General features: G+C 50.7%; 13 protein-coding genes across 13 annotated transcripts; 9 read left to right on the plus strand and 4 right to left on the minus strand.

The window, feature by feature from the left end:
• Positions 1–14: 14 nt before the first annotated feature.
• Positions 15–251, minus strand: CC1G_13951 (hypothetical protein; the record flags this gene model as incomplete). The annotated part of the gene is made up of 1 exon (XM_002911865.1): positions 15–251. The coding sequence occupies one exon, from the start codon at positions 249–251 to the stop codon at positions 15–17; it is 237 nt and encodes a 78-aa protein (XP_002911911.1).
• A 602-nt stretch (positions 252–853) lies between these two features.
• On the plus strand, positions 854–3,436 carry CC1G_05144 (alpha-amylase; the record flags this gene model as incomplete). The annotated part of the gene is made up of 14 exons (XM_001833392.2): positions 854–1,128; positions 1,189–1,281; positions 1,337–1,383; positions 1,435–1,594; positions 1,654–1,744; positions 1,800–1,986; positions 2,042–2,048; positions 2,121–2,207; positions 2,260–2,368; positions 2,465–2,547; positions 2,600–2,687; positions 2,740–2,943; positions 3,050–3,111; positions 3,169–3,436. Exons 1-14 carry the CDS (start codon positions 1,034–1,036, stop codon positions 3,434–3,436), a joined length of 1,581 nt encoding a protein of 526 aa, XP_001833444.2. The 5' UTR covers positions 854–1,033.
• Positions 3,437–3,863: 427 nt separating this feature from the next.
• On the minus strand, positions 3,864–5,743 carry CC1G_05145 (tubulin gamma chain; the record flags this gene model as incomplete). Its single annotated transcript, XM_001833393.2, has 10 exons — positions 3,864–3,890; positions 3,947–4,010; positions 4,061–4,176; positions 4,259–4,420; positions 4,478–4,624; positions 4,680–4,835; positions 4,889–5,179; positions 5,233–5,415; positions 5,467–5,633; positions 5,695–5,743. The coding sequence occupies 10 exons, from the start codon at positions 5,741–5,743 to the stop codon at positions 3,864–3,866; spliced, it is 1,362 nt and encodes a 453-aa protein (XP_001833445.2).
• A 212-nt stretch (positions 5,744–5,955) lies between these two features.
• Positions 5,956–7,621, plus strand: CC1G_05146 (hypothetical protein; the record flags this gene model as incomplete). Its single annotated transcript, XM_001833394.1, has 2 exons — positions 5,956–6,692; positions 6,745–7,621. 2 exons carry the CDS (start codon positions 5,956–5,958, stop codon positions 7,619–7,621), a joined length of 1,614 nt encoding a protein of 537 aa, XP_001833446.1.
• An 89-nt stretch (positions 7,622–7,710) lies between these two features.
• On the minus strand, positions 7,711–8,468 carry CC1G_05147 (ylMBF1). The gene is made up of 4 exons (XM_001833395.2): positions 8,371–8,468; positions 8,186–8,255; positions 8,051–8,133; positions 7,711–7,997 (listed from the first exon to the last, which is right to left on the minus strand). Exons 1-4 carry the CDS (start codon positions 8,455–8,457, stop codon positions 7,791–7,793), a joined length of 447 nt encoding a protein of 148 aa, XP_001833447.2. The 5' UTR covers positions 8,458–8,468; the 3' UTR covers positions 7,711–7,790.
• Positions 8,469–8,823: 355 nt separating this feature from the next.
• Positions 8,824–10,213, plus strand: CC1G_05148 (tetraspanin). Its single transcript, XM_001833396.2, has 6 exons — positions 8,824–8,896; positions 8,959–9,099; positions 9,153–9,327; positions 9,386–9,798; positions 9,858–9,920; positions 9,971–10,213. Exons 3-6 carry the CDS (start codon positions 9,183–9,185, stop codon positions 10,031–10,033), a joined length of 684 nt encoding a protein of 227 aa, XP_001833448.1. The 5' UTR covers positions 8,824–8,896; positions 8,959–9,099; positions 9,153–9,182; the 3' UTR covers positions 10,034–10,213.
• A 147-nt stretch (positions 10,214–10,360) lies between these two features.
• On the plus strand, positions 10,361–11,290 carry CC1G_05149 (nucleolus protein; the record flags this gene model as incomplete). The annotated part of the gene is made up of 3 exons (XM_001833397.1): positions 10,361–10,695; positions 10,744–11,008; positions 11,060–11,290. 3 exons carry the CDS (start codon positions 10,361–10,363, stop codon positions 11,288–11,290), a joined length of 831 nt encoding a protein of 276 aa, XP_001833449.1.
• A 136-nt stretch (positions 11,291–11,426) lies between these two features.
• On the plus strand, positions 11,427–11,887 carry CC1G_05150 (transcription initiation protein spt4; the record flags this gene model as incomplete). The annotated part of the gene is made up of 3 exons (XM_001833398.1): positions 11,427–11,549; positions 11,605–11,713; positions 11,766–11,887. The coding sequence occupies 3 exons, from the start codon at positions 11,427–11,429 to the stop codon at positions 11,885–11,887; spliced, it is 354 nt and encodes a 117-aa protein (XP_001833450.1).
• Positions 11,888–12,266: 379 nt separating this feature from the next.
• CC1G_05151 (flagellar associated protein) lies at positions 12,267–14,838 on the plus strand (the record flags this gene model as incomplete). Its single annotated transcript, XM_001833399.1, has 11 exons — positions 12,267–12,527; positions 12,583–12,625; positions 12,678–12,698; positions 12,760–12,800; positions 12,856–12,974; positions 13,030–13,173; positions 13,240–13,249; positions 13,304–13,610; positions 13,669–14,092; positions 14,145–14,437; positions 14,495–14,838. The coding sequence occupies 11 exons, from the start codon at positions 12,267–12,269 to the stop codon at positions 14,836–14,838; spliced, it is 2,007 nt and encodes a 668-aa protein (XP_001833451.1).
• Positions 14,839–14,860: 22 nt separating this feature from the next.
• CC1G_05152 (hypothetical protein) lies at positions 14,861–15,679 on the minus strand (the record flags this gene model as incomplete). The annotated part of the gene is made up of 5 exons (XM_001833400.2): positions 14,861–14,991; positions 15,049–15,148; positions 15,199–15,290; positions 15,343–15,555; positions 15,607–15,679. The coding sequence occupies 5 exons, from the start codon at positions 15,677–15,679 to the stop codon at positions 14,861–14,863; spliced, it is 609 nt and encodes a 202-aa protein (XP_001833452.2).
• An 88-nt stretch (positions 15,680–15,767) lies between these two features.
• On the plus strand, positions 15,768–18,776 carry CC1G_05153 (hypothetical protein; the record flags this gene model as incomplete). Its single annotated transcript, XM_001833401.2, has 7 exons — positions 15,768–15,930; positions 15,988–17,061; positions 17,116–17,302; positions 17,358–18,221; positions 18,278–18,412; positions 18,470–18,697; positions 18,751–18,776. The coding sequence occupies exons 1-7, from the start codon at positions 15,787–15,789 to the stop codon at positions 18,774–18,776; spliced, it is 2,658 nt and encodes an 885-aa protein (XP_001833453.2). The 5' UTR covers positions 15,768–15,786.
• A 643-nt stretch (positions 18,777–19,419) lies between these two features.
• Positions 19,420–21,424, plus strand: CC1G_05154 (hypothetical protein; the record flags this gene model as incomplete). Its single annotated transcript, XM_001833402.2, has 10 exons — positions 19,420–19,620; positions 19,679–19,766; positions 19,819–20,045; positions 20,103–20,144; positions 20,198–20,230; positions 20,285–20,341; positions 20,396–20,507; positions 20,557–20,885; positions 20,944–21,077; positions 21,130–21,424. 10 exons carry the CDS (start codon positions 19,420–19,422, stop codon positions 21,422–21,424), a joined length of 1,518 nt encoding a protein of 505 aa, XP_001833454.2.
• Positions 21,425–21,796: 372 nt separating this feature from the next.
• On the plus strand, positions 21,797–22,512 carry CC1G_13952 (hypothetical protein; the record flags this gene model as incomplete). The annotated part of the gene is made up of 5 exons (XM_002911866.1): positions 21,797–21,829; positions 21,967–22,005; positions 22,054–22,191; positions 22,245–22,302; positions 22,352–22,512. The coding sequence occupies 5 exons, from the start codon at positions 21,797–21,799 to the stop codon at positions 22,510–22,512; spliced, it is 429 nt and encodes a 142-aa protein (XP_002911912.1).
• Between the last annotated feature and the right edge of the window lie 133 nt (positions 22,513–22,645).

Consider the following 22,645-nt stretch of genomic DNA (forward strand, 5'->3'; position numbering starts at 1 on the left):
GATGGACTGGAGAGTTAGAATTGCGGACTGCAGAGTTTGACCTGTGGAGACAGGAAGGACGTATACTGCACACGACGCGGGGTGACCGTGTTGCCAAGACTATTGGCCGAAAGGTTGCCGCCGCTGATGGCCACTAGTCCGACAGCGGAAGTGAGCTCAGGACGCTTGCCTCCCCGCCCATCGCCCCACCCCAGCCTCTCTGTGCATCCTGGTCGAGGTGTATTATCGCTATTCAGGGCTCTGATTGCCATGACTACTACTACATGGCTGTATGCAGAATCAAAGCCTAGGTTGGTTGGTGCGGGCATGCCAAGCCGATCACACAGGGTTACGTGGTTCTTCCCGTGTCAAAACGGTCTCCAAAGCTTGTGGAAGCGGGCCCTTTTCTCTCGAAGAGAATACCGTTTATTCCAACTGCAGGATTGAACATGTCCAATGGTACGTGTTGTTTGGTGACTTCCGATGGTTTACTGGGTTTAGCGACTTGGCTTGTTCGAGCGGAAGTTAGGATGGAGTGACATAAGAGGGTGCGGCGGTATCCAGCCGGAGACGGGAGCATTACGGCTACAAAGTTCTGGAGGGCGACGAAGCATATGGGCTCGGACAAGACACCGTTGAAATTATTTGAAAAAGGTTGGTTCAAGGTAGGAGCACGAATCCCTCTCTTCGGGAACCATGCCTTCTTCAATGGAAGAATGTGGGCAGTTGGGCGAGCGTGATACCCCACATCAAGAAGTCAAAGTTTCGGCGCCTAAGCGGAACGAGCATTCATGAGTATTTGTGGGCCAGCTTGTCTGCCGGAAGCAGACATCGACATCAGCCGCCATTTATAACTCTTTTCCCAGTGTCCCATGTGAGAATTCATCCGACACACTCTGCCCGGCCATCTCTTCCTTCCTACCACCATCTCCAAATTGACGACAGCCCGTCCCGACGTCGTCAGCGACAGCGACGAACTCATTTAAACGCTGCTCGCCAGCTTTTCCCCTTACTTTCGTTTAACTCTGACCACCGCTCCTTACCCCCCACCACCATGCTCTCATTTACAAACCTATACTTTTTAATCGCCTTTGCAACTTTGGGATACGCTGCCACTGCTGATGAGTGGAGAAGTCGTTCCATCTACCAGTAAGTCAATAAAATCAATTTCATTTGATGACCATGCTCAAACTTCTCCTTTCCGCACAGACTTCTTACAGATCGCTTCGCCCTGCCTCCGGGAACTGAACCCATCGAGTGTGACACAGGGAGGCAAACGTTCTGCGGGGGAACCTGGAATGGGTGCGTTCAAACAGCTATCTCGCCCGCGCAACTTGCTCACCTTCATTTCCCGCAGAATCCGCGACCGTCTTGATTACATCCAGAATGCCGGTTTCACGGCGAGTACGTCCTTTTGTCTTTCGGATCTTCACCTTTCTTGAACGGAATGCCCAGTCTGGATAAGCCCCGTCCACAAAAACTATGAAGGACCGCGAACACCTTACGGTGATCCATACCATGGCTATTGGGTCACAGATATCACACAGCTCAACAGCAAGTTTGGTACATCCGAGGACCTCCATGCTCTCGTCGACGACCTGCACAAGCGTGGCATGTGAGCATCTCTCAGTCGTTTCCCATACCACAACTGTCTCAACCTTCCTCCTTCGAAAGGTACCTGATGGTTGATATTGTAGTCAACCACGTCATGACCACTTCGACGACACCCGACTACGAGAACTCTGAATTCTTCTTTAAGGACGCTGTAAGCTACCCGCTGTGTACGATTTTCATTTGCGATTTACATGAGCCATCGCCAGTCATTCTATCATCCCTATTGTCCCATCGACTACAGCAACTCGACAAGCGAACAAGTATGTTGGATGGGAGACGAGCAGGTACCCCTCGCGGACGTCGACACTACCAATCCAACAGTCATTCAACGTTATGGAGAATGGATCGAAGCGTTCGTCAAGGAGTACAAGATTGATGGTTTACGTATCGATGGTAAGCGCCGCTCAACTCCGCCTACCCAGTCAGTTGCTTATATTTCCCGTTCCAGCCGCAAAGTATGTGTGCCGTTACGCTGAGTTTTAATGCCCGGACGCGTGACACTCACCAATCTGGTTTGCACCTTGTAGACACGTCCAGGCTGACTTTTGGCCCGACTTTTGCGGCAAGGCTGGCGTTTTCTGCATGGGCGAGGTCTTCGGTGGAGCTGAAGTGGAGTAAGCCGACTGGACCTCTTTGTCGCAAACCTCACTTAAAGTCATTCAACAGCCCTGTTGCGCAATGGCAAGGTCCATTAGACTCTGTGCTCAACTTCCCCATGTACTCGGCTATTCGAGATGCATACGTTATTCCTGGCCCAGCCAATGTGACTGGTCTCGTAGATGTCTTTGAGGAGTCAAAGGCGAAATTCAAGGCATGTCGCCTTCCCTTCCCTTTCCGCTCTTTCGTTGTCCTAACTCCCTTCTCCCTGTAGGATTTGACCCTGGTTGGGAACTTCCTGGAAAACCACGACGTTCCTCGATGGCACAACTTGTCTGTGGACCCCCAGAGTCTATAGTAGGTGACCCGCGATCAGACTTCCAAAATGCCTGACTAACTATGGTTAAAGTAATGCCATGGCTTGGAATTTTATGACGGAGGGTATTCCTGTGGTCTACTATGGTCAAGAGCACGGTTTCAGCGGCCTCGGCGATCCTGTGCGTTTATTTTTCCTTCCCTTTACCGGAATCCTTACCTACACTTTTTCAGCACAACCGTGAGGCACTCTGGCCCAGCGGTTATGCCAATTCCACCGCCTACGAATATATCACCATGCTCAACATGCTTCGCAATCACCTCATCAAAACTACGGACTGGCTTCAACAAGAGACGACAATTCTCACTTCTGGTCCTCATGGTGTAGCATTCATCAAGGGGTCTGTGATTTCTATCTTGACGACCATCGGTTCTCCCGTAAGTTTTCCTCTCTTATTCTTACCTTATTTATTTTCTCTGTGGTCATTTCAATCATTCAAAAATGGGGGAAACGGACTTCTGAACTGATTGAAACCTCAAATAGCCCCAAGTCGGTACCCACATCTCTGCGAAGACGCCATATGCTTCTCAGACGCCTCTTACCAAGTGAGTTTTGACATAGACTTTCCATCAATAGTTTCTGACGGTGTTCGCCTCTGCCAGCGTGGTCACTTGCCAACAGTGGGTGGTAGGAGCCGGTGGTTCCGTTGACGCCCAGTATTCTCTCGGTGGTGTCCCCGTCATTCTGGTACCAAGCAGCCAACTCAAAGGATCGGGACTATGTGGCGAGGAGTTGGTCGAGATCGACGAAGCTGGTGGCCGGGCTGACCCTTTGAAAGGCTCTGCTTCTGGGTTGCTTGCTAGTCGACCTGGCCTCCCTGTGACTGCTCTAACTGCTTTTACATTCCTCTTCGCGATGCTTAGTTCTTAATCCCTAAACTTTCATTTGGTGCAGGGGTTCTGGATCTATGTGGCGATTTTTTAGGGTATCTTCATTCGGCCATGTGTATCCATAGGAGCACTTCTGACCGTGTATGGTCGTGGACTTTCTTAATCTTCCCTGATTACATATAGCCGTTGGGTGCTTCTGGCGTAGTTAGTTATATACACGGACAATCTGTATTTTAGGACCCCTAGCGCAACTTACATTACTAATTTCAAACCGAGTCGAACAGATAAATAATCCGAAGTGGCCATTTGTGATGCGGAACGACGAATTTGAGCATCTGTATGAGTAGCCTTCGGCACCCGGCGATTATGAATGGGCGCAGTCTGGGATAAAGGGTCATGAGGTCGTTTCGAACATTAGATTCGACAAGAAGATATGATACAAAAATGAGGCAAGAGTAGTCGGGTGTTCATGACTGATCACCGTCTGGGCCACCCTGAGATACATATGAACAAGGAGAACCCCTGAAAGAGAAGAACGCAAACCACGCACAAATGAAACGTAGTCCGGGCTCTCGCAAGCCTTGTATTCCTTTAACAACTCGTCGCATGTTGCGCTGCGGATGAAGTGAGCATATGAATTGTGCACAATGAATCATGTACAAACCGAGCGTCGTCAAACTCTTCCAACCCATTGGCGAACATCTTTTCCTTCTTGTATTGTTCAATGAAAGCGTTCCTTTTTCGTAGTCGGTCGAACTGATCCAGCATGCGTTTGAATAGCTTTTTTCAATGAAAGAAGGGATTACAGTAGCATATTATTAACGGGATCTCATCCGGAATGAGGGGATAGGGATGTGCGTACCGATGCAACGCTGGTATGGTTGGCCAACATCAACCCGCTCACTCTGTGGTTAGTCGTAACATAGGGTGACCTCTTTGTCAGAGCCACTTGGATCGAAGCTGGACCCCACGGAATAAAGTTGGCTAGTTGTCGTTCTCGGATCCGCAGCAGGGATTGGTGGACCTAGATATCCTATTCGGTCAGCCAAAACTGTGAATACACGAAATGAAGGGAACAGACGTCTGTAGGATCAACTTCGCCTTGGATGATGTTCAGAATAGAGATGTAGCAGGCTGTCTTGCTAGGTGTTGTTAGGACCATTCGGTTCTTTGGTTGGAGGAGGCGGCGCATCACGTCGAGCACTGTTGTTCTCCGAATGGTTTTGGCCTATTCGTATTCCTAGGTTAGTGTGTTGCACGAGGATGATAAATGAGATCCGCACTTTGTCAATTTGATCGCTAGTAAACGGGGTATAAGAAGTCATAAGGAAGTGGCATCGAGGTGTGGGTATCAGGGAGGCGATAATGCCAACGAGGTCATTGTTCATATAACCGGGATATCGAAGTGTCTGCGTGCTTGCGGCAATTACGGTTGAGACCTTCAATGGCCTGTAAGTCGTACATTTGTTACAGCCAGGGAGAATTAACATACCAGTTGGTTAGTCTGGTCAAACGACGGCGTTTGCACGTGCAGTCGATCTGCAGATATCCTAGCCAAGGCACCGTTATCAAGCACGACCACAGAGTCTGCATGATTCACTAGACGTTTTAGGGCGAGAAGGGAATTGTAGGGTTGCACAACGACGTCTCCTTCCTGCGCGTTTGGGAAGACGCTGTATGTTTGGATGAGTTTCTTCGGGAATTTGTCGTTTAGGCGTTCGAGGAGGAAAGAGCCTAGGCCTGAGCCTGTTCCTCCTGCTATCGAGTGCATCACCATGAAGCCCTTGGTATATGGTGTGAATATATGTGATTCTGAGAGAAGAGGAGGGGAGGTACCTCTAATGAGTCGCTGCCTTCTGCTTCGCGGTCAATCATTTCCATGATATCTTCGTAGATACGTTCTCCAGCCGAGTATCCCTGTGCCCAGTTGTTTCCTGCACCACCACCATCTTTTGATACAAAAATATTCTCTGGATTGTAGAGGTTCGCATACGGTGATGCGAGGATGTTGTTGATCACCTAGTCTGAAATTCTTGAACACATTCCAAGCCAATGTGGGCAAACACGTACTCGAGGTTCGAGATCCACCAAGATGGCTCGTGGAATGTAATGTTCATCATCTGCCTGGTAGAAAAACACGTCCTTTCGATCTCCTCCTTCGGTGGCCCATTCCTCCAGGATACCTTCGCTGCTGATACCATGTTCCGCGCACAGGCGCTGCCAATACACGGCCCCCACTGTGGGTAGATCGAAATGCCTCAGCACAAGAAAACGAGTCAGGACACGCCACCAACGCACTCTGGTTCCCGCATTGCCCTAGCTGGACGGTGACGATCTCGCGGGGCATGATTTATCGGTTGGGTGGTGGTCGGTGGTGTAAATGAACGCGTCTCCGAGAGCGCGACAGAGCCTTCGGAGCCAAAGGAGGCTGTGCTCTATCCAAGCGTGGCTATTCCCGCAGCAGATCAGGCCTTTCCAAAGGAGACAACATGACCTCAGCGATAGACAATAATTGCTATTTAGCCCCTTACCTCCAAGGGGTTCCTCTCCCCAACAGCTATGGTCGTCCCCTCCGAGGCCTTCGCCCTCCTAGTCCTCCCCAATGTCTCCCTCACCCAGAACAGGGAAACCGACACTGGAACTCTGTCTCTCGAATGTGTCACCGTGCCCCACCCAGGTGCATCCAGCGGCGTCGAGCGCGATGTCTACCTCGTCTTGCGATTAAACACCTCAGAGACTCCCCTGGATCCTGAACGGATCGTGCAACGCATCGATGGACCCACCGTCAGGATCTACAACTTTTATGGCAGCGCGACTGACCCTACCGAGATCAACCTCACCTTCCATCTGTCACACAATAATCCACCCGGATATCTGGAGGACCTGGACACGTTCGAGAGCATCCTCGCTCAGTACCATGCAGATTTGAGGGGGAGCAGCTACAATGGCGCAGCTGGCGGATCGGAGAAAGGGGCCACCTCGGGAGGACCCCTCAAAGCGACCACAAAGTCGCTGGGAACAGTACCAATCGGAGGGGTGACGAAGGATAAAGACCTGCGGGGCCATCTTGTTATGGTAGATGAGTCCACCGGCGAGGTCGTAGGCCAGGTTGAAGACCGTTTCAGGATCAGGGAGGATCCAATTATGCACACCCGAGGTCACGAAAACGACCCCGTGGTTATCGAGGTCTCGGAGGAGTCCCCTGCAGATTCGGATGCCAATGCACTCGAAGCTTTTGCTCGTGTCGTCCCTCCTGACCAACAGAATTGGATCACGAAAGGCGCGACAGTTGTCAGGTATGTTTGCAAGCATCTGTTGCTAGATGGATATCTGACTGTTCCACCATAGCCATGCCATTTCAATGACGACCAATCTTATGATTACCACCATTACTGCAGCCTCTAACTACTACATCAACCACTCGACTCCATCTCCTCATCATTCAGGAGCCAACACTCCAGCCAGAACTCCCAGCAAAGATGGATCGACACCTGCGGGGCCTGGAGGCACCCCTCCTCCCCTTCCACCTCGTCCCCGTGCGCTGGTCTTCCTCACTTCAGAGCGCACTCGAAAGGGCTTGGGTAAAGTCCACGCTGTCAGTGGCGAGGCTGTCAAGGTGTCAGCCAAGACGGTCGGATTCATCGATAACATGATTCGCAAGGCCATCGGTGCCAACCCCAAGCGGGACAAGACGGCCTTCCTCCGCACTGGAGGCACAGGCCCATCTGCGGACCTGAATCAGGTATCTCCAGCCCCCTCAATCACCTCATCTTCGTCGTCCAAATCCGCTGGGCTTGCGCCACCTGCGTACAGCCAGACTCCAAATGGACCGCCACTGCCTCCTCGACGTTCGCCCTCACCTGTTCCGCCACCCCTTCCTCCCCGTTTAAGCACAAAGGATAAGGTGCTCATCTCAGCAGATTTGATCCTTTCGACGATTGATCATTCAACGCGACAACTCTTGGATACTGGCACGGCGCAATTGGGCAAAGTCATGCACCACAAATACGGCGAGGAAGCAGCGGAGTCGTCAACTATGATCGCGAATACAGCTCGCAATGTCGGGTTGGTTTATGTCGACATGCGAGGTATTGGTCGTAGGGCATTGCTCAAGCGGGCTGGCAAGACCTATGTCAAGAGCAAGTTCTCGAGCAACAAGGGCACGAATGTCGCAGGGCAACAGCATTACGAGTCGCCCATCCCCACTCCGAATACCCTCAAGTAAATGACGCACCTTTTCCTCTTATCGGCTTTGGTTATCGGACTCACCTTATATATCTTATCACTGCGCAGACACTGACTGTTGTACGATATAATGCAAATACGAATGGTATAACAGCGTCTAAGTCTAATGGTACATGGAAAGCAAAGCTATGGAGGGGCCATAAAGCGCGTTACGTCTTCTTGGGCCCCTCCAATTTCTGTCCAATGTTGGAACCACGAAGCTTCACACCGAGCACTCGCTCGAGCTTGCCGAGGATCTGGGGGTTGGGAATGGCCTTTCCGGATTCGTAGTCTTGCAAGACGGCAGGCTTTTCATTGATCTTTTGGGCAACGTCCTTCTGCGTCAGACCCTTCTCTAGTCGGGCGGTTTGCATAGCCTGTGGGGAACTGTTGAGCGACCAAGTCGTGTGAAGGTGAGAGAGCAACGTACGCGACCGACGGTAGGAGAAACCTTGGGAGGGGGTGCAACTTCGTTTTCACGGTCAAGCTTGGCTATGCGCTGGTGGTCGGTGCCTAAAAGACGAGTTTAGCCTCGGAAAGATGACCGAAATGTCAACGAGCGTACCGGCATGAGCCTTGTTGGAGCCTCCAGCAATCTTCTTGTCTGTGCCCACTACGGCGCCGGCGCGACGAGCCTATTTCATTTGTGTTCAGTCTTTGGAAGGCTGGATCAATTTTGTTGAAAACTTACAGCTGTGGGACTAGGTCAGCACCATGGAAGATAATAGAAGCACAGCGAACGCGGTACACACCATTAAGATCAGACTCTTTCTTTGTGACCTTTGCGACGGAGCGCTTCTGGCCAATAACGAGCTTGGTATCCCAATCGTCAGACATGGTGGAGTTTGTGAGAGTATGTGGTGGTATCAGAAAGAGAAAGGAAAAGTGTGTGGGGAGGACCTGTACAGCGGTGCTGGCTTAAGTACATCGCGGCATGTGCCGGATCTGACTCGACGGTGCGAGGCAGTGAACAGAGATGAACAACTATACTGCGCCGACTCCAACTCGATAAAATGTAGTATATTCTGCACCGACTGCGACGACTGGTATTATCAAACGTGTAGACCTTCTGAACATTGAACAATCAAATATTTTGTGGCCTGGAATACGTCGGGGCCCTGGTTATTCTTGTGCAAGATCACGTGTAGCCATGGCGATCAGCAAAAAGGCCCCGCGTCGCAACGCAAGGAGGCCAACGGCCATCTGCCTATAACCAAGTGACCTGCCTGTTTCAGCGGGTTTTTCTCTGATCTCTCCCCTCTGTAGTCTGGAAAAGGTGCGCTTCTCTCGCTTCACTGCTTTCTTCCGTCCTCTCACCTCTCCCTTCGTTCTTTCCAGCGCAAGGGGCGTTGAACGTCCATTCCTTTATACTCTTTCTTCAAGCTCAAGTAGCCCTTTGTTTTTATCTCCTTTTTATCCATTTCTCCCATTTTCTTGACTCTCTGAGAGGTCACTGGCTCTTTCTGTCCTTGTTTTTTGGTGAGTATCGCGGCCTCCCTTGTCCTCGATGTTCCAGCTCATCGCCTCCACAGTCGGTCACATTAGCATTCCCTTCATTCAAGATGGTTTCCCGCAAGCTTATGGCTGCTTATGCCTTCTTCGACGTCTGCCTCCTCGCTGCTGGCATCGTCGCTTTGGTTCTCTCCATCACTTGGCGCGCCCCCGATGTTCTCATGAACATGGTGCTCTCCAATTCCGAATTGACTGGTCAGTTGGCCCCCGTCTCGTCTACTTAACATTCCCCTGACTGCAAGACGATTAACAGCCGGAACAATCCTTGGAGTATCCTTACTCGTCACATTCGTTATATCAGTGGCGGCCGTTGTCCAACGCAGCCATGTCACCCTCGGTTTTGTTATCCTCAATTGGGCTCTCCTACTCGACGCGCTCGGCATCGTGGTTATCGGCACCTTCGTCTGGTACTGGACCTTGCAACCACGGGCCAACTTTAGGGTGCTGTGGGAAGCCGCATCTCCCGCCACTCGTATCATCCTGCAAGACCGCCTCAAGTGCTGTGGCTATTTCAATGGCACCGACCTCGCTGAAATCGGCGGATCGTTCTGCACCAGCCGAGAGGTCATCGATGCTCTGCCGGTTGACCCAGAATTCATGACCAACTTCTGCGTTACGCCCATCACTGCTTTTGCTGATTCAACTTTGAATAACATCTTCACAACCGTACGTCTATCCCTTGCGCTGTAACGCTTTGTTGTGGGTGATGGCTAACGCGCCTGCAGGTTTACGGTTACATGGCTATTGTTATTTGCCTGTTCCTTACCTCGTTGTGTGTCATCAAGAAGGTACGTTGCTTGATGCCTTTGTTGTTTCCGTCCGCTAAAACATCCTGCAGAGGCAAGAGGATGAGCGTTTCAAGAGGATCGATGCCAAACGTGGTGGACGAGGTTTCGTGTAAATCATTCGGTGGACCCGGAGACGACCTTCCTATTCAGCGCACTGCCTACCATCTCTACCCTTCCCTTTCGAATTTCATCCCTCCATGACTAGCTAGCTATCACTCCTTTCTCTGTAAACCATCTCATTTGTCGGGGTTATAGGTTCGTAATGTACCATATACCAAACCACATTTTAGATTTTACAACTTGGGGTTTCTTTCTCTCAACTGTCTTCTCGTTTCGAGCAGGGAAGTATTGAGGTCCATGTGTTACGTAAGGAGGCGAAGGTTGTCCTCATTTCACCGCTTGTTCTCTTCAACCACTTCGACATGGCTTGACCCATCCCCATGCCCAAAGCACGTAAACGAAAAGTCCCTGTCGTACCCGTGGACCGTGCTACAACGAGCGCGAGCAAACCTCAAGTTACGCGTACTGTGATTCGCGAGTTTCATGTACTCTTGAAACGACAGGCGTACCTTCAGAAGAGCGGGTTGAAGAATGCGGAGACGTATAAGGAGCTGAAAGAGATTGAAGACAGAATCGAGGAGCTGGGAGGGTTGGAGAGGTATCAACATATGTCTGCTGTGGGCCAGAAGGAAGATCGGGGTGGGGGGAGTCATAGGATTTTTATTGGGTGGTTAAAGGAGCTTGGGGCGCATCTGCAGAGAAAGGAGAAGCTCAGGTACACGTCCTTTCTCTCTCGGTGTGTCTGTATCCTGAAGTCCCGTAGGCTACTAGAAGTCGGAGCTCTGAAACCTGACAACTATCAGTCATGTTCATCCTGGATCGACGTCTTCCCCATCGACTTGAATTCGAGGCATCCAGCGATCAAGGAGCAGGATTTCTTGAAGCTTGACCCTGTAGAGAACAAGGAGAAGTGGGAGGCAATTAGTCTGAGTCTGGTACTGAATTTTGTACCGGACGCAAAGGATAGAGGGCGGATGCTGAGGCTTGCGCATGAGATGCTGGGAGAGAATGGCTATTTTTTCGTAGCGGTACGTCTGGGTGCTCCATCACCATCCCAGAGGCTGAAGGATTCCCTGCAGTTACCGTTACCCTGTCTTTCCAACTCGAGATACCTGACCTTCGAACGGTTTAAAGAACTCATGGAAGCCGTTGGATTCGTGCAGCTTCGAGAAAAGTGGAAAGAGGGAGGCAAGATGGTGTATTATTTATATCAGAAGGGCACTTCCACCGGCCCTTCGCGGCTGTTCAGCAAAAAGGAGGTTCTGCGCACTGGGAACCGAAACAATTTTTGTATACTACTGGATGTATGACTTTGTAGTCCCAAGTCATTTTTTGGCCTGGCGGACAAGCGCTCGTTGAGGGATGAGAATTGCTGTGCCAAGCGGGGCCAAGCACGGGTCAGGGAATGGGACCGAGCTCAATTCTTTACTCTTACCATCGTCAAGCATGGCTGCCATTCCCCCGCAAGCCCGCTCCAAGCAACTGAGAGCATGTCTGCTATGCTCTATTATCCAATTACCTGCCGATTTCCGAAGAAATGGGTGCCCAAACTGCGAGGAGATCCTCCAGGTGCGCGAATTTATCTGGGGGATTGGCTGCATGTGTGACTGACAGTGGTGAACAGCTCAAAGGCAACACTGACAGGATTAGTACCTGCACTACGACGTACTTTGAAGGAGTCATTGCTGTCATTGATCCTGATAATAGCTGGGTGGCGAGGTGGCAGAGGACATGTGCGTCGTGTTTCTTCCTTTCTTATGCTGCTGTTGACCTGGATATTCACAGCGAAATATGCGAGAGGGATGTACGCTGTTAGGGTGAAGGGCCGTGTTCCTGAAGACGTTGAAGCTGAATTGGAAGCAAGAGATATCAAGTATCGGCCTCGAGACCAGACGGAGACAGACTAGAGCGGTTCCTGCATCTTTCGGTTTACACACCCATACCACCACCCCGATTCCTCCAGTACTTTTGGCAGCACACGAAGATGCAGCTTCACTGTCCCAGGTATCCTGTTTGGCTTTAACCAGATTGTTCGCCTGCCTCTATATTGTCGGTTTTGTGACTAGTCAGCAACCAGTGTCTCACTCATGAGTTCTGGAGGCGTCACATCTGTTGTAACAACGCGCGTATGTATTTTAGAGTCATAATGAAGGCGGTCCCTTTGTGCTCCCGCACATCGCGGAGGCACTAACAACCAATAACTACATCATCACTCCGGGATAATCTAATTAATCTCTCGCTTTCTTCATTTCGTACCCTCACCATCTGTCTATCGTCGTCCGCGCCATGACTGTTTCCAAGTCCTCGACAACGACCAACAAGCTCTCGATCTTGCATTTCAACGATGTGTATCGCGTAACACCTCAGAAATTCACCAATACGTCGAGTGAGACGATCGATGTCACGCAGTTTGCGTGGTTGGTTGATAGTCTGAGGGGCAACTGGAACGACTGTGAAGGAGAACAAGGAAAGAATGGTCTGGTTTTGTTCAGCGGGGATGTATTTTCGCCGTCCGTGGAGAGTTCGGTGACGCGAGGAAGCCATATGGTGGGTGCTTGCGTTGGGAAGGTCCTTTCGTCGTAGGATCTGACGAGCGGTGTAGGTTCCTGTATTAAATGAGCTGAAGATCGATGTTTCTGTTACTGGTATGTTCCTCTACCAGCGTTATCAGTCTTTCATGCTCTGAATTTGGTTTAGGGAACCACGATTTCGATTTCGGTACTTGCGACTGACTGACCTTTTAGGAGAGAGGACCTCGTCTGACGACTGTTCTACACAGGTTATCCGCATCTTTCGAAATTGGTTGGCGATACCGCTTTTGTGAGTGTCATGTCTCTGTGTTCCGTTTGTCGTGGAAACTGATGTTGTTTCAAAGCCATGGTTGTTGAGCAACATTGTCGACACTACAACGGGACAAGTCCCTAGCGCTCTGAAAGAATTTGTTGTTCTAGAAAGGAGTGGAGTGAGGATTGGATTTATTGGGTTGGTGGAGAAGTGAGTTTCCAGCTTCTTGCTCTTGTACGATGATCTGACGGGGTTGAGCGCTTAGGGAATGGATTGCGACTGTAGCTTCATGGCCTGCAGAGTTCCAGTACAAATCGATGGCTGATACCGCTGTTGAACTTTCGAAACGGTTAAGGGATCCAGAGGGTGAATACAAGTGTGACATCATCGTTGGACTCACGCATTGCCGGTGAGTTCTTGGATCTTCTCTCTGTGTTGCCAAGACGCTAAGCGCTGACTTCTTGGGTTTTCTCAGGTTACCGAATGTAAGATAAAGCTGTCCGCGGTGGAAGGCATGGTATTGATCGACTCTTTTCAAGGATATCCAACTAGCAAAGGATGTGTTCGCGCTTAGCCCTTCGCACCAGCGCAAGACTCCTATCGCAGATATTCACGGTGTTGACCTCTTGCTTGGAGGCCATGATCATCTGTACTTTGTTCCCAAGGGAGTTGATGGATGGGAAGGCTTCGATGTCGCAGCGCCTACACTGGGTGCAGAGGGAGACGAGGGAGACATTTTGGTCGTCAAGAGTGGGTCGGATTTCAGGGATCTCAGCGAGATTGAACTCGAGCTGGAGGATACGCCGGAGGGATGCGCAAGGAATAAGGTTGTTAAGAGGATCACAGGTGGGCATGGGTTATTCATACCTGAACTGCCATTCACGGGTCTAACGCATCGGTCCAGGTAAACGACACACGGTCTCCCCTTCTACACCGAAATCCGAACGCATGAGCAAACTACTCGAAAAGCTCCTTTCGTCAGTAAGTTCGACACTCAAAGCTCCGGTTTGCAAGAGCACCGTGTTATTGGATCTGCGCGGCCACCACATCCGGACAACCGAATCCGCTGCAGGCAACTGGTTCGCCGACATTATCCGTCCTGCATACGACGACACTTTGGCAATGAATGGATGTGAAGGAGCGGACGGGGTATTCATCTGCGCTGGAACGTTACGCGGAGACTCGACATATGGACCTGGGGTGATTACGCTTGGAGATATTTTAGAGATTTTGCCATTTGAGGATCCGGCCATCGTCATTGAGATGGATGGGGAGACGTTGTGGGAGGCACTAGAAGCGGGATTAAGCAAGTGGCCTGCTCAAGAAGGGTAGGTCCGCCCACTGTTTTCTCTCTGAAGCGAGGTGACTGACGTTGTAAAGGCGTTTCCCGGTTATTTCAGGATTCAAGGTCACTTGGGACTCGAGAAGGGAGCCTGGAAACCGTGTTACTGGTGTATGGTTACAGGTGGAGAATGTGGACAAGAATCAGTCGCACGGCCATGTTGACCATGTGCCTGTCGAGAAGACGAAAGAGGGGAGGAAATACAGGATTGTAACGCGAGAGTATCTGGCGGATGGTCATGACGGGTACGATGTTCTCAAGAGGTGTAAGCGTCTTGTCGATGAGGAGTGCGGTGTCCTGGTTAGTGCCATCGTGCGCAAGTACTTGCTCGGTATGTCCATAAGCCTCTAGAATGTTTAGATTGATGTCGACCCCCTACCAACGACAGGATCCCACTATGTCAACAAGATGATTCGTCTTAAATCGGTACCCAACGGCGACGTTATCCACCCCAAGCTCCGGCTCGCTCTGTCTGAAGAGTCGAGTTCTAAAGCCAGGATACAATGGAGGAATGTCGTGCACAAGGTTATCAACCGGAAGCCGTTTGCACATTACAGGCACCAGCAGAATGTTCCTGCTGTGCAGCATATGAGTTCGGTGGATGCGTTTGATGGGTCTGGGGCTAGAAAGGGAGAACCGTGTCCGTATGCTGAGAAGGAGACGACCCAGGATTTGCTTGTTATTAGTCCGGAGATTGATGGGAGGTTGAAGGACGAAGCGAGGTCAGATTGAGTGGAGGTTGTGGGTTCTTGTTCTAGAGGTTATGCTCATTATCGTGCCCTACGGGTGGTGGTTCGACCTTTGGTGGCACGTCCCCTGAGAGATTGCGGAAGTAGTGGGTAATTACACCTGCTGTACTTCCTAGACCTGCTCCTCCGAGGATTACTGTAATAGAGAAGGGTTAGTGCTCCATGTCCAATTACTCAAACAAAATCCACGGACAATTGATACTGCTTGCTCTGTTCCAAAAGAGAGCGGGGGTGATGACTGCCATGAGGATTGCACCGATTGTTGAGTGGTCCTCGCGTCTTATCCTGTTGGTCTGTGAAGAGTGTAAACATGATGGACATCGAAGAGAACCGGTGTACACACATCATACGCAGAGGCTATTCTCTTTTCCTTGGTCGTTTCGTAGCTGGTATTTGCATAACGAAGGTAAGCTCCACCTCCGAAGGCGGCAGAACCTGTAATACGGGAGTGAGTGTTTGTGGTTCTGTATCAAGGATTGAAACGCACCTGTCAGTCCGCCAACCCAGGTTGCGCGTAGCGTCCGATTCAGAGACCATGCAGACCTTCCCCGTCGTGCAATAACAAACGCGGTATATGCAGGAGGCGTTAAAAGGGACAACACCTGGTATCCGGTATTCATGCTTTTGCGAACGAGGAACTCCGTGTCCGCTTCATGTGCCAGAGCACGTTCCGACACTTCTGTGGCCATCTTTACACGATCTGAAGTCGTTTGTTAGACTCTTTGGATGCGATATAAAGGTTGTAACTCACCGTTTGTCTTCAACTTTGCCGGGTCGTTGACATCGCCGTTCGGCGCGTTTGGGTGGAGGTCAGTGCGCAGCATCATTAGTCATCAATGTGTCGAAATTCGCCTGAGCCTTTGCTGAGAGAACGTTGCTGGTTTCACCGTTACCCAAACGATTAGGAGCGAAAGGCTTTACCCCTTGGACGATGTCGACAATGCTAGGGGCAATTGACGCTCCTATGAGCGACTATGCAAGCGACTACGACATTACAATGCAGCCACATTCATCGGATCCTTGGTCTCAGGAAGATGGTGTCATGGAGGAGGTCCAAGACTCGACATACCCAATAGTGCGTGGACCTCTGACCCGCCTTGTTGATTTGCCTCCTGAAAAACATTCTTTTCAGGCTACAACTAAAAGCACGACGATGGACTTTTCTTCTACCATTCCCGATACCCAGCTGGCATTCTCCACGTCCCAAGGAACAGACATCGAAATCGAAGTTGAAATGGAAGACTACGTTGAAGGTCACAACGCTGAATATGAAATGTTAGACGAGTCCGAAGCCATTGTCGAGGATACCGCTGAAGTTCAAGACGTCGAGGTTGTCGATGCGGGCCCCAGCCCTGAGGTGGCTTTGGCCCTCCCAGTGGAATCTTATCCACCATCACACGCACCCGAGGCGTCCATCGTCTCCGCGCCATCGATCGATTCGGTGGTGCCCGATACACCTCAGCAGGAACAAACGCTCGACGTTCCAGTTTCCGTCGCAGAGCCTGCCGCGATTGTCGAAGAAGTGCCCGCGACGGACGTCTCCCCTGCCGCAGCACCTACCGTGCACCCAGAACCAGAGGTCATTGAGTCGCATGACTCGCATCCTCAGCCGGAACCTACGACTTCGATCAGTGAAGGCGTGCCAGAACAGCATGCTGAAAACGCAATGCATGAAGGCGAACAGATGACAGAACATCAACAAGAGCAGACAGTGGAAGGCCAAAGTGCCACTGAACCTGCCGTCCCTCAGGCATCAGGGGAGGTCGATGTCAATGCTGTTCCTGTGGATAACGAACAGCCACGGGAAGAATACGCGCCTCAACATGTTGAGGGGACAGAGGAGGTCTCTAATACCGAGGTCCAGCCAGCCCAACCCCAACCTGAACTTCGTGCAGATGAACCCGAAGAGGAGTATACAGGTGAAGAGGCATTGACCGGCTTTTATTCCGATCCTCCGGCTGTCGTTCTCCGTCTTGATTTCTTGCAGCACTCGGTTCCTTTGTTCAACCGTCCGACCGACGAGGACCATGGCATCCCTTCTGATTCGTCCGTTATGTTCCAAGATCGACCTATGTTGTTTTATGAGCCGCTACCCACGTTCTTCACCGCCCTCCGAGAGACTGATGTCTTTCAGCAACATTGCGATGTGCTGGGGCAGGCAGAGCTTGGAATCTTCGTCGACAGCCTTCAACTTTCTGTTTCTGAGGTATGTTTCTCTCTCCTATAATTTCGTTCTCTCGTTGAGCTGGTTTCCTCTCAGGACAATGCTTATGCCCAAGATGTTTCCCTGCACGATCTGAGCCTTCTGCATGATTCCTTCCACACAGGCCTACTGCAATTACAGTTACACATGAACACTCCCCGTTTCGCCGTGCGGTATCAAGAATTGCAGGATCAGCTACAGCGTCTCGTTCATGAAGATGACCCCTATGCGATATCAGAGTCCGGTAGGTGTCTGATTTCACCGATTGTACATCGATCTTCCTGACCGACTATGAGCAGACCCGACTGTCCAAGAAACAAACGATCAAAACGTAGAGCGCGCTGAAGTACCCCAACCTGAAGAGAAGCAAGAACTGGATTATCATCGGGAACCGGAAGCACAGCAATTTCTGCAGGGAACGGGTGACCTCGCTGAACAGGAACCCAAATCAACGCACAATGCAGGTACTGACGCCACCGGCCAAGTCGACGCGACGCATCAGGACCAACAAGATTTCAGTGCGCACGAATGGCCTGAAGGGGCACAGTTGGAAGAGATCGAAGAGGATGAGAACAACGTCGGACATGGCGACACAGGCAACGGCCCTGAGGTCCAAACGGAGCAAGTGCGCACGGACGAGATTCAACTTTCCGGGGACGGCGACGACCGAGTTGAGTCGACTGTTGTGCCTGAAGCCGAACCTGCCGTGGAATCAGCAGAGAGGGACGGCTCGCCGACTCTGGGCGAGGATGAGGAGGCCCTTGTTTATGTTGATCCGGACCCAGTGGAACAACCCAACGACGAAGGTTCGGAGGGACATGACGCGCCCACCGAAGGAGAGGAGAACGTGCTGGAGGGACATGATGATGCAAACTTCGGCGAAGGAGAAGAAGGATATGATTACTATGAAGCAGACCCTGAAGTTGGAGAAGTATACTACGAAGAAGAGGACGAGAATCTCTACGAGGAGGATGCAGACGGTTCCAGCTATTCGGAAGAACACTCTCTGGAAGATGGAGTATCGGTTGCACAGGAATCGGAAGAGCAGACACAGGAAGGACAGGCGGAGGTAACTCATGAAGATGCCTCTCACCCTGTGGAGCACGAAGCTCCGTCGCTGGAGGAGCTTCCGCCGTTACCCGACGAAGATGATGACGAGCTCGGTTCGTTGCTTTCACGTCCTTTCCTGCTTTATTGCTGATCGTATTATTGACTACAGACCGTGAACTTTTGGAGGGTGAAGATGGGGCCTCCACGAACGAACAGCTGGGTGAGGAGCCGGCGGCCCCGACGAATGAAAACCACGAATCGTTCGCTTTCGATGCTACTGAGGACCCTGCTAACACGACTGAAGGTACGCTACTATACGTTTTCCGTTCTTTACAGCCCCGCTAACAATATCCTTCAGTAGGACAAGAAGATATTGAGAACACTGAGGGAGACGCGGATGTCGGAGACTGGGACGGTGACCTTGACGGCGAAGGAGAAGCGGATTCTCCGTTGGACGGAGACAATGAGAATATCCTCGAGTCCGACGGAAGTTCCGTTACTCTTTCAAGCGCCCGGTCAAAGCGAAGCTACCATGACATTGACGCGGATGAAGATGACTTGGAGGGCAATCTGACACCTTCGCCTCAAGGTATGATCATTTACATTGCGTTCCTTCTGATGGCGCTGATTGTGTCCCTGCAGATGCGAAACGGACGCGCCTGCACTGAAAGGTCTGAATAAGGTCATGCTTTTTCTCTTGCGATGTGAACATGATTAACGAGGCTAAGTTATTGCATTTTTTCCTTGTATCTGGTTGTTTTGCTTTCGGTGTGGGCTAACCTTGACAGCTTTCAAAATGGCAATTATCATAAGTAACCCCTTTGCACGCTAATCCACTCAACCCTGGGCACTTTCGTTTTTCCCCTCGTTATGCGTCACCACGTGTTGTTATTCCTTACGCATTTGTATCATTATTTTTCGCATACGTTTCTACCCTATATACTTCCCAAGTCCAGAATACAGGTACTGTATTGTCTTTGCTGCCAATGATAAAAACGTTCCGTGGGAAATGAAAAGCTGAGATCACTGTGACTTTGCGTCCGGTTTGCATCTCTCACTGGTAACCTTTTTGCAAACCTTCGCTCTCGACACTCTTCTGGGCTCGGGGCTACCTCCTATTTCTTCTTTTACCTCCCTTACATCCGGTTTATGGCGGATTTTCACACTGGACGGCTATGCGATGAGATCATTCATACACAATTCGGGCCTCTGACCGCAGTGAGCACGACATGTTCAAGGAACTCCAGCTCGTTTACTGACTATGCAAGCCAGAAAGTCGCGTCAGTTCTCTTGGTTCGTGGTCGGTTGCCTATGCCTCAACTAGTCCGGTACTCTGGCCTTCGACCACGGACTGTCCGAGGATGCATACTGGTCTTGATTCAACATAACATCGTTTGGCATGTGCAAAGCGAGGGCGAGCAGGAGATGTACGAAGTGAACTTGGACGAGTGTCTGATGCGCCTGAGATATGGTCGGTATATTTTCCAGGCTGAAAAACTGTTTGGGCAAGCAGTGAGTCGTAGTTTGGCCTTTCCGGATGGGAGGATGGCTCATGGTGTGGTTTTTGCAGGGTGCAGATATTGTTCAAATCATAATGGACCATGGGAAGTTGAGGCCGCCCGATATTTTTGCTTTGTTGCACGTCCATGAATCCAAGGGTACTATTTCACGGCTTCGTTGCGTCTGGGAACTACTAAGAGAACCCTCCAGCCCTCGCCCAGCACAAACAAGCGCTCTACAAACTGGTTTCTGGATCCTACCTCAAGGCATCAACACCACGGTCCCATGTATCTCCTCGAGATCGACTTATTCAGTATGAGATTGAGGAAAAGAAGAAGATCGTTGGATTCCCTACGGCGAAACAGCTGAGAGAAGCGAAGGAGGTTGCTGAAGGTCGGCTGAAGCGGGAAGATGATGAATCTGAAAAAATTGGTCTGGTGTGTTTGGTTGCCCTTCTTGGTTGCTTGAACATCGAATCCTTATGTTAGGTCTAGAAACGGAAAGCGAAGGAGCAGACTGGTCATCGATCCAGCAAGGTGTGTGTTCTGGTTTTGTATGGTGTCCAGGTACTGAACGAATGGCATGATAGAAAAAAGCACTTGAGGAAGAAACTGTCGTTGATGTTAGTACTCTTCTCCTTCTACGATTGCATGCTCTATATCGACGCGTTAGCTAGGATGAGGTCTTCTTCCGGGTGAACTGCGAACGGTTCAATGTTCACATTCGTAACGAGGTAAGTCTTTCATTCGACCTAAGTTTGTTTATTAGCTTATCCATCCTCCTACAGATTATCGTTAACGCAGCAAAGGATCGCTACAATTCTCAAGCTGGAAGCGTAATGCAAGCGGCCATCAAGGCTACAGAGGGCGCCAACCCCAGCCTGTCCGATGCACGTTCTGGTATGGTTTGTAACTGTGCCTGCAAGCCCTACGTCTAACTTCTTCGTAGATCCCGTCTCCGTTTCTAATGTCATCATGCTGCTAACGGACGACCGCGAGTTGTCATCTGGTCTGGTGTATTCCTCCAGAAAGGTTCCTCTTGCGACATGTGTGAAAGACTATGTTGGGCTTCTTGCTGCAGCAGATAACCCCACACCCGCTGGCAAGGCTGGCGCTTTCTTGTCCTTTGGAGGATCCAAGGTCCAAGTTGACTATGAGACTATCTCAAGGCGGCTGAGGCGTCGGTTGTTGGAGGCGATGGCGCAGGAAAAGCATGGCCCTGAAGGGGTGCGCATCATTCGACTGCTGTTGGATACCGGGAAGATGGATGAGAAGCAGGTTCGTGGTGTGTTACTGGGAAGCCTCTGACAAATGAACTGACCCTGTGCAATGGTAGATATCCAAAGTGGTTCTGATGGCGTCCAAGGATGTGCGACCTCTCTTGGCTGCATTGTCGGCGGACTCCTTGGTCAGTACGCAGGAAGTCCCGAAAAGTGCAGATCGGAATCCTACGCGGACATTCTACCTATGGTAAGTCTTGTCTATCCCATCCTGTATGTGTCCACTAATGAGCGCTTTTCAGGTATGTCGACTTGTACAAGGCATATTCGTCACTCCTTGGGAATGCCTACAAAACCTTGTACAACATCAGTGCACGGCGTCGGGCAGAGCGTGAGGTCACCGAGGTGAAAACCATCCTGGAAAAGAGCCTACGCACTGACGTACAGCAAGACGAGAATCTGCTTACACGGATGGAGCGGGAGGTACTGCAACAATGGCGAGAACGGGAAACGCGACTGACCGTCCTGGAAAGCCGGGTGGAAGAGGCTGTCTTCATTCTTAAGGATCTCGCTGTACATGGACTTGGAGATGACTAGATGAGACGCAGTTCAACTTGTAACATACCTACGATTAATACACATGTGTGGTTCTGGAGAGTTCGATGGACATCAGTTTGGCGATGCTCCTTAGAAGAGTGCACGGAACAGGCTGACGTCTGTTTCACACTTGCACACCTTTCACCCTTCTTTGCTACGTACTACCACCATGGATCACAAACTCTCAGACGATATTGTGGTTTACACTGAATACGATGCAGCTCCGCCCCATCCAGGACACGAGTGGACGAGGATAATCTGCATATCCGATACTCATTCGCGACCACTGCGAGTCCCGCTGGGTGATGTGCTGCTACACGCAGGGGATTTGACGGCCTGGGGATATCCTGAACAACTTCAGGCCATTGCTGCATGGCTTCAGACGCTGCCTCACCCATTCAAAATGTATGTTCCTCAGTTGTCAACTCCAGAGTAGATCGCTAACCTGGTACTTGAAGTGTAATAGGGGGCAATCACGATGTACATCGTCTCGTTTCTCCGGTCTGTCTCGAAGGCTTAACTGATGAACGCTGAATGTTTAGTTGGGGCTTGATCCCGAAATCACTGAGAGCTTATTCCCCGTAGGTAAACTGCTCTAGTTGAAAGCGGTCGCTTACTGCTTTTGAAAGAACGACCAAGATGTCCAAGAGACCTGTAATCTCTACAAGAGCGATGCCATGCATGAAAAAGGCGTGTACTATCTGGAACATGACTTCCTGCGTCTCAAGCTACCATCAGGAAGGACATGGACGATATACGGCTCACCGGTAGGGGTTGAGATTGCGAATAAAGGGGCCAGAGCTGAATGACAACGAACAAGAGTGCTCCTCGATACGCTTCCGGTGCCTTCCAATACACAAATTCTGAAGAGGCTAAACGTAAGTAGCAACAGCTCGGAGTGAATGCTAAAATGACTGTGAATAACAGGAATATATGATCGCATTCCGGACGACGTCGACATTCTTTTGACCCATACTCCACCGCACGGAGTGCTCGACCTCACGAGAAAAGGAAAGCGCGCCGGTTGCCCATCTCTCGCGGAGCGCCTGAAGGCCCTGTCTTCGTGCAAACTACACGTCTTCGGGTAGGTCAAAGCATCGTCTTCTCGTTGCCCGACCTGAAGTCTTCTCCAAGCCACATCCACGAGGCTTTTGGTGCACAATTCGTTCCAAATGGTTCCGGTAAACGACTTGCTGTGAACGCTGCTGTCGCCCGAAGTGG

This window comes from Coprinopsis cinerea, assembly GCF_000182895.1.
Source record: "Coprinopsis cinerea okayama7#130 chromosome 2 map unlocalized cont3.2, whole genome shotgun sequence".
NCBI classification, from domain to species: Eukaryota; Fungi; Basidiomycota; class Agaricomycetes; order Agaricales; family Psathyrellaceae; genus Coprinopsis; species Coprinopsis cinerea.